This window comes from Humulus lupulus, chromosome 3 (genome assembly GCF_963169125.1).
Source record: "Humulus lupulus chromosome 3, drHumLupu1.1, whole genome shotgun sequence".
Taxonomy (NCBI): domain Eukaryota; kingdom Viridiplantae; phylum Streptophyta; class Magnoliopsida; order Rosales; family Cannabaceae; genus Humulus; species Humulus lupulus.
In genome coordinates this window covers 110,178,582-110,187,078 of record NC_084795.1, presented here as the reverse complement: position 1 = coordinate 110,187,078, position 8,497 = coordinate 110,178,582, and the positions used below count along the sequence as shown (strand labels likewise).

The 8,497-nt window shown below is 43.5% G+C and overlaps 1 protein-coding gene across 1 annotated transcript; it reads left to right on the top strand.

Annotated features, from left to right (window-relative positions):
• The first annotated feature begins 3,205 nt into the window (after positions 1-3,205).
• On the top strand, positions 3,206-5,649 carry LOC133824928 (peptidyl serine alpha-galactosyltransferase-like). Its single transcript, XM_062257944.1, has 3 exons — positions 3,206-3,319; positions 4,583-4,954; positions 5,515-5,649. The coding sequence occupies exons 1-3, from the start codon at positions 3,206-3,208 to the stop codon at positions 5,647-5,649; spliced, it is 621 nt and encodes a 206-aa protein (XP_062113928.1).
• Positions 5,650-8,497: the final 2,848 nt, after the last annotated feature.

The window sequence follows — 8,497 nt, the reverse complement described above, 5'->3', positions numbered from 1 at the left end:
CCCTTGGCACGAGACGCCTGGAGCAGCTCAAGGCCACCCATAATACGTGAGTGATAGGCGCACGAGATGGGTCTCGTGAAAGGCTCTTGCGCGAGGCGTGGCCTCGCTCGGTGTGCTGAGAATAGGTAGGCGCGAGATGGGTCTCGCGAGAGGCTCTTGCGCGAGGCGTGGCCTCGCTGGGTGCACTGACAGTAGGCAGGCGTGAGACAATTGTTCTGCTGAGGTGCATGGGTGCTAGGAACGCCGAGAATAGCCTCACATGCCTCCTTGCGAGAAGATGGTGGCCTAAGGGCCTCACGACACAGGCATGTATTTAGGCGTTTATGGGACCTTAGCATGTGCTTTGGATCTTTTACAAGCATGGAGTTTTGAGCATCCACACCGACTAATCTTAGGACTAACTTATTTTGAACATATAATCATATTTATATTCCACTGTGATTACATCACTATAAATACGATTAGCTATATGCTCGGGATTTAATAGAAGTTTATATTAGACAAATAATCATGAAAATAAAACATGTAAGCAAAGTTATTGACCAAGTCAAAAAATGATTTCTATTCTTTTATTGATAATAAAATGAGATTATAAAGAATTTTGGTTTTAATTAGGGCATAAAATCCCAACACTGATAACCAATGACAAATTATTTCCTATAACAGATAAAACCCTGCACGCAGAAAATCCCAGAACAAGCAGATATATTATATCACAACTATTTCTTATCAACAAATAAACACCCACACTCAGAAAAATCCCAGAGCAAGCAGGTATAATATATCACAACTATTATTCGAGACCAACGCTCTACAATTTCCAAAAATTCGGGCGTATCACGCCCTCCAACAATTTTGCTAATCACTAGGGGAGAACCAAGTCTCAACACAAAGATCTAGCCAATAAATATCCCCATCAAGGGTAACTATCATGTTACCTAGGGCAATCGCTACTTATCCCAGAGTAAATCCCTCACAAGGGTAACCATAAGTTACCTAGGGCATCACTACTTATCCAAGAGTGTAATCAAAGTTACACGTGTTTACAAAGACTTCTATGTTAATCAGTGGTGCTGGTGAGCAGTTGCCCCTAGGGTGTTCAACCTCACTTAAACTTGGCAACCCCTAGTATCTCTAGGAACTCTCACTAAATGGACAATATTCACGGCTACTATCCGGGAATAACTTATCAGAGCATTTGCTCGAGTTCTAACCATTCACTGATTAAGTAAGCACGAGGGCCCCTAGGTCCCATTCATTTTGGCACCCCTAGGTTTAACCAGCAATCCTCACCTCTTGGCCACTCGTCGCTGTAATGAACCAGACATAATAAAATCAAGCAGTGTGATGGGGATTAGTTGTCAAGGATATGACAGATATCTACCATTCATATTTTCTGAATCCGCACTTACTAGACTAACGTCTCTAAGAAACTTTCTACGATAATGTATATATGTGCATGTGTCCCTGTACTAACATACAATACAATAGTCGTTTCATGTTGCAGCCACCCAATATAAGTTGACTTACTTGGAGTCCTTAGCACTCAGCAGGATTTCACCCTCCAACGTTCAATCCAGTTACACTTAGCCAATACTGTAGCTATCTGTTGACCCTGATTTTGGTCAACTGACACGGAGTCAAAAATGCTTGATGTAGACAGATATGTTGAAATGAGAATAATGACAAAAACAGTAAAGCACACAATAATTTATAGTGGTTCGCCCCCAGAATCTGATAATAACTTACATCCACTTGAGCTATTATTGATATAATATTTCAAAGGAGTGATCAAAGAACTAGGGTTCAATGAGTTTCACCAACCTCTGAAGAACAAAACAATATATCAAATGTGATAGCTCTAATTCTCTCGTAAATCTATACTCTCAAGTAAGCAAAAAGCCAAAAGTCCCTTCCTTGAGCCATTTTTTCTCTATTTATAGGCTCAAGGAAGATTACATTAATTTGTTACAGATATTCTTTCCTAAATAATCAGATATTCAGGAAATCATGGGAGATAATTTTGGATATGATCATAACTGAATAAGATTTTCTCCAAATATAATGAGCATACGACCAAGCTGGTCGTATACTACGATTGAGCGTTGCGCCACAGAAATCTTTCTGGTCGATGGTCGAACAAGACTTCTGCCAGGTGTCAGCCACGTGTACCAAACGTCTGCCATGTTATCCATGCCTATTTTTTGGATAACATTTGCCCCCCAAGTTTGTTTAATGTGACCAGCAATAAAGAAACTTTAGGGAAACAACCGTTCATATGCCCCACGAAATGTGTCAGAGACTTCGTACGTTTTTAAAAACCGTGACATAATTATGTCTAATCAAGCCTTTTCGGTTTTCAAGAAACCGATTCGACAGTTTATACACTCCCCCACGTTTTGAAAATGGGAAAGTCATGATTGCCACTTTTTGCTGTACTTCAGCTTCTATAAGTAACCTTTTTATCTCTCTTATAATCCTTTACTCACCATTTCGATCAAGAACTTTCAAGAACTATGCTCCAGAGCCCAGAATTTCGAAACAATTCAGACGTCCTGCTGAAGATCTTTTCAACTCAAATTTTTTATTTTTCTGAATCTCCACCTTTGCCCAGGTAATCTCTTAATCTTTCAAACTTTTCGTGATGCCATGCATGTAGGTACTGTGCTCTGTGATTTCCTGCGTTCTTGAGTAGAAATTTATGAGGATTTTGTATAAACCATCTGATGCTTGGTAAGAGAGTGTATTTCTACTTTATATAAGTTAGGAGTTAGTTCAATAGTAAGGATCATAGGTTTAGGGCGCAAGATCGACGTAAAAATTCGATCTTTAAGCTAGCTAAAAAACTGGGTTTTTTCCCGCCCTTTAGGAGTTGAAAAAGTTTCTTTTCAGAAAACGTTTTATTTCCTTTTTGATCCGTTTTTCAAACTGCTAGCACCAAACTTAGTGTATGGATAGGATGCTGCTGGTCAATAGACGCGGCCAATGTTATCCCAATCTCCCACGTAACTCCCCAGGCTATGTGTCTTATCTCCTCCTTTGTCTGTTTGCAGTTCATATGCAAGACCCTTGGGTAGGAGAAAGACCCATTGAAGACAACCTCCTAGATCAGCTGCTTGAAGGCGAAGAAATCCCCTCTACTCTGATACCAGATATCCCTTTCTCTCGCCTTAGCTCAAATACTTCTCCAGTTCCAACCAAAAGAATGGCTCGTACAAAAACCAAGGCTCAAAAAAGGAAAATCCCTAACTCCTCATGCCAGCCTACTGCTGATGTCCCATCGACTAGTGGTCGAAGTGAAAATGTTCCTGACACCAATGTACAAAGGCATGCCCATCCTCGACACGCTGCTCAGCCGGATGTTGAGAGGCATGTTGTTCCCTAGAGTAGAGTGACGATAAGGATGATCGCAAACTACTTAAATAAGTATAAACTAACAGGGGTGACCCTGGTTAGACATTCCCTCGACCAGAGGGCCAACCTGCCAGGCGGGGCCTACAGCGCCTGGTTGCGGTTTCATATTGAGGCAGGTGCCACTTTGCCTCTTCACTCATTCTTTCAGGGGGTGGCAAATTACTTTGGAGTTGCCCCCTTTCAAATTACCCCAAATGGATATAGAATGCTGGCCGCACTTTATATCCTTTACAAACTCAAAAAATGGCCAGAGCCCACTCCCCACGAGGTCAACTTTCTTTTTGACCTTAAGTCCAACCCTAACCAAGAAGGTACGGGGTTTTTCCATTTTTGCCATCAAGAAACCGGGCGAATTTTCCTGGCCGATACTACTCACATCTCCAATGTGGGGAGGTATCACCAGGAATACTTCCTTACTCCCGACTTAGCTCCATACAACTTGGCCTTCACTCGAGGAGGTAAAAAATTCTTATGTCACTAGCTTCTTCGCTTAGTGTTTTTCTGCCACAATGTCTTGACATTTCACTGTGTTCCAGGCCCATGGTTATGTCCAACCCCAACTCCAGGGATGGAGTCAAGGGCGGCACTCTTAGCTAGCATACTAAATGCTGATAAGAGTGCCAAAAATTTAGTTACTGAGGCTAACCTTAGGTTGGCTGGCCTCTGGAATCCCCAACCAGCGACGAGCGAAACTTCGGCGGAAAACGCCCAAGCTGAAGTGGAACCTGAGCAGCAACCCTAAGCGTCTCCTCCGCGGAGGAGACCAACTGGGGTTATGATCAGGGAACCTGCCGTCCCTCACCGAACGGAGAAACCCTTGGCCCCTGAGGGCAAAGGAAAACAAAAGGCTGTTGAGCCTACCGAACTTTCTGACGACTCGTTGGATGAAAATGGTATAATAATCTCGCTTTTAAATCATTTGTCAATTCCCTCTCATCTAGTTGATGGGGATGGCAACTTTAAGAGTGCTCCCTCCTTAAATTCAGATTTCTTCCAGGCAGTAGGTAGTTCAGTAAATAATGTTACAACCAGTAGTTGTAGCGCAGGTACTTTACTTGTAATCCTTTTGCTTTCGTTCTTTTACCCTGCGTGAACATTTAGTCTTACTGCTCGCGTTGCTTCCTTTTGTACAGGTATGGACTCCGAGGATGTTTTTGAGCACTTCTAGGTTGCTGCTGCTTCTTCTGCTCAAAAGAAAGATAGCAAGAGGGCCCGAGGGGAAAGTAGCAAGACCCCCTCGAAGAAGGATCGAACAGACGATGTTCCAGCCACTACCCCTTCCAAGGAGAACTCACCACCTCCACCTTCCTTCAGGCAGGCGACTCCCACTCCTGCTGATCCACAACCTTCTTCCAAGGCTCCTGAAAAAGAGGCATTGGATACTCGGCCTGAAGGCTCCCTGCCCAGCCTCGTAGTCAGCTCAGCTAGGGAGAGGATATACAAGCTCTCCAAGCACAAACGCAGCCAGGCAGCCATTACTGAAACTGCCTCCATGGAGGTTGATCATGTCGTCAACAGAGGGCTGAATGAGATAGTCAGCGTAAGTTATCTCCTGTTACTTTATCATTTATTTATGATTTCTTGTCCTTACTTTATCTTATTCTCTGTCTTCAGGGGTTGCTAACTTTAACTGCTGGCTAGCGCCGTGTTGGGGCGTTGGTTTCTCGGGGAAAGAACTTTGACTCCAGGCTTGCCGAGACTAAGCAAGAACTTGAGGCTGGCCACAACAAGCTACTCGAGGAGAATAAGGAGCTGTCCAAACAGAAAGAACAACTGTGCGAGGACAAAGCTACTCTCACCAAGGAGATTCTGGACGCCCAAGATGCCCTGAAGAAAGCCAAAGAATCCCGGGAAAAATTCAGGGAAAGTGCCAAGCTCAACACTCAAGCATGTGCTCAACTTGAGCTTGACCTGATCGCTAGCAGGCAAGAGATGGGGGAGCTTGAAAAACAAGTGCAGGAGCTCGAGGAGGACGGGGCCAGGAATTTGAAGAAGTACAAGGAGGCCACTCACCTCTGCTTCTATGAATTCTGGAAGCATAACCGGGAGGCTAACTTCGACTACTTGTCTGAACATTTGAAGTGGACTCTGATGGCGTAGTGCGCCATCAGGCTGGAAGAAGAAGAAAAGGCCAAAGTGCCCGCCTCTCCAGAGATCTCCCTAGCAGGGGGGATTGATGGTGCTGATACTGAAGCTGGTCCTTCGGCCGACCAAGGCACTCCTCCCAACCCTTAGGACCCTCTAGTTCCTTAAGAATTTTTCTCTTTTTATTTTGTTTTCACGGCCCACGGGTCGTATTGTAAAGACAATTTGTTTTTGTTATTGCAAGGGCAGCTTTTTACTTTTAATTAAACAATTACATCCGAGCAGTACTGCTCACGGTGTAAAAGAATGCATTTTGATATTATAATATTTCTTTCTATTATAACATCTGTTCGCATGACCGAACTTAGCATAATACTTTGGCTTGATTTAACAAAATATAAATTTTGAAAAATACTCTAAGTACCGTAGCATGCTTTCACTTATTTTGTTCATGTGTTTACATACCTCTTGGTATGCTTTGCTATCGATGTACCTTATATGCCCCCCAAGTGATCAAGGAGCTTTAGGTCCTTGGTTACTAGCCTTGACCATGACCTATGCGAAAATTACTGCTCGGTAGGAAATGTAACACTTATAATACAGCAAAACAACACACGTAATGAACAAATACTTGTAATTTTTTTTTACAAAGGTTGGTAAGAATGACTGGCTGCGCACAGTCCCTTATAATTCTCGTATTAAAAATGGACTAAACATGTCTTTACGAGTGATCTTAAAAGATCTTACACTTATAAGCGATTAGCCATACAACGTGGTTAACCCTTTTCCAAAACTTGTAAAAAGTAAAAATTAATACAAGCCATTTACGAGATACTCCAAGTATGGTGCCATCCATGTATCCTCCATCCGGATTTCCATATTAGTTTTGCCTGCTCGTATGCTCGGCTCGCATAATCTCTCTATTGGCACTATATTCAAAGTGTCAGCGTCTTTCGCACTTGCGAGTTTGGCTAAGGCATCTGCGTTTGAATTCTGATCTCGGGAAATTTGCTGGAGGGTATACTTCTCGAATTGTGCCAACATATCTCTAGTTTTATTTAAGTAGGCCACCATTTTGAGGCCCCGTGCTTGATACTCCCCTAAGACTTGATTCACTACCAGCTGTGAATCAATGTAGATATCAAGCACTTTTATATTCATGTCTTTGGATAACCTTAGTCCTGCGAGGAGTGCTTCATATTCGGCCTCATTGTTCGATGCGGTGAAATCGAACCTAATAGCGCAGTGAAATCGATGCCCTTCTGGCATTATCAATATCACTCCTGCTCCTGCGTGAGATTCATTGGACGATCCGTCCATGAATAACCTCCACTGAGGAGCTTTGACTTGGGGCTCAGGCGCACTAGGTTTTTCGCACTGCTCGTCGTCTAGGAACTCAGTGAATTCGGCGATGAGGTCGGCCAAGACTTGTCCTTTTACTGCTGCTCGTGATGAATATGTGATATCGAACTGCCCGAGTTCGACAGCCCATTTTAATAGGTGCCCAGTCGCCTCTGGCTTTTGCAGAACTTGCCGAAGGGGTTGGTCAGTTAAGACTGTGATGGGATGGGCTTGGAAGTAAGGCGTAACTTCCTTGAGGCCAAAATCAAGCAATAGGCTAACCTTTCGATTGGAGGATACCTCAATTCGGCCCCGATTAACCTCTTGCTTACATAGTAAACCGCCTTTTGTATGTTTTCTTCCTCTCACACTAGCACCGCATTGGCAGAAAATTCAGTGATCGCCAGGTAAATGAACAAAGTTTCTCCGTCCATGGGTTTTGATGAAACAGGAGGCTGTGCCATGTGGGCCTTTAAGGCCTGGAAGGCCTGTTCACAGTCACCTGTCCATTCGAACTTCTTGTAGCCTCTAAGTAGATTGAAGAAAGGGACGCATTTATCCGTCGACTTAGAAATGAATATACTTAGTGCGGCAATTCTTCCTGTTAAACTTTGCACATCCTTGATTTTCATCGGCAATTTCATGTCTATCAGGGCTTTTATCTTGTTGGGGTTGGCCTCAATTCCTTTTGAATTAACAATGAACCCCAAAAATTTCCCCGATCCTACTCCGAAGGAACATTTAAGAGGATTTAACTTCATCTGATATTTGTTCAGAACGTTAAAACACTCTTGTAAATCCCTTACATGTCCTTCTGCCTTTTTCGACTTTACCAGCATGTCGTCCACGTAAACCACCATGTTTACTCCGATCAGCTCCTTAAACATGTGGTTGACTAGTCACTGGTAAGTCGCACCAGCGTTTTTCAGTCCGAAGGGCATTACTTTATAATAGTATAACCCTGTATCGCTCCGAAAGCTAGTGTGATCCTCGTTAGGGGGATGCATACTGATCTGATTGTATCCTGAATATGCATCCATGAATGAGAGGATTTCATGTTCTGCAGTTGCATTGACCAGCTGGTCGATCCTTGGGAGTGGGAAGCAATCCTTTGGGCAAGCTTTATTGAGGTCTGTGAAATCCACACAGGTTCGCCATTTGCTGTTAGGCTTGGGAACCATAGAGACCCACGGTGGATAAAATGCCACCCTGATGAACCCATTCTCCTTAAGTCTCTCGACTTCCTCTTTTAAGGCTTTCGATCTATCCTTATCGAGCAGCCTTCTCTTCTGTTGCACGGGTGGAAAATTCTTGTCAACGTTCAGGACATGACTGATAACTGCAGGATCTATCCTAGCCATGTCTTTCTGTGACCAGGAAAAAACTTCCTGGTTCTTTCTCAAGAATTCCACCAGTGCATGCTTCGTTGTTGCTTCTAAGTTTTTCCTGACCTTCACAACTCTGGTTGGGTCTTTTTCATCAAGTTGGATCTCTTCCAGGTCCTCGACGGGTCCAACATCTTCCTCAAAATCCCCAAAGTGAGGATCTAAATCCCTATCCTCACTTTGGGCAACATCCTATTTGGTGACTCCATCACCGGATTGGGCTTGTGTATCAATAGCCATTTGCAACCTATCTGGGGGAGTGCTCTTCAACG

Bases quoted from the DNA above. Each gene is read 5' to 3' on its own strand.
- LOC133824928 (XM_062257944.1), top strand. From the start codon at position 3,206: ATGGCTCGTACAAAAACCAAGGCTCAAAAAAGGAAAATCCCTAACTCC. The intron at 3,320-4,582 runs GTACAAAGGCAT...GAGCACTTCTAG, and splicing joins AAAATGTTCCTGACACCAAT to GTTGCTGCTGCTTCTTCTGC. The intron at 4,955-5,514 runs GTAAGTTATCTC...CTGATGGCGTAG, and splicing joins GGCTGAATGAGATAGTCAGC to TGCGCCATCAGGCTGGAAGA.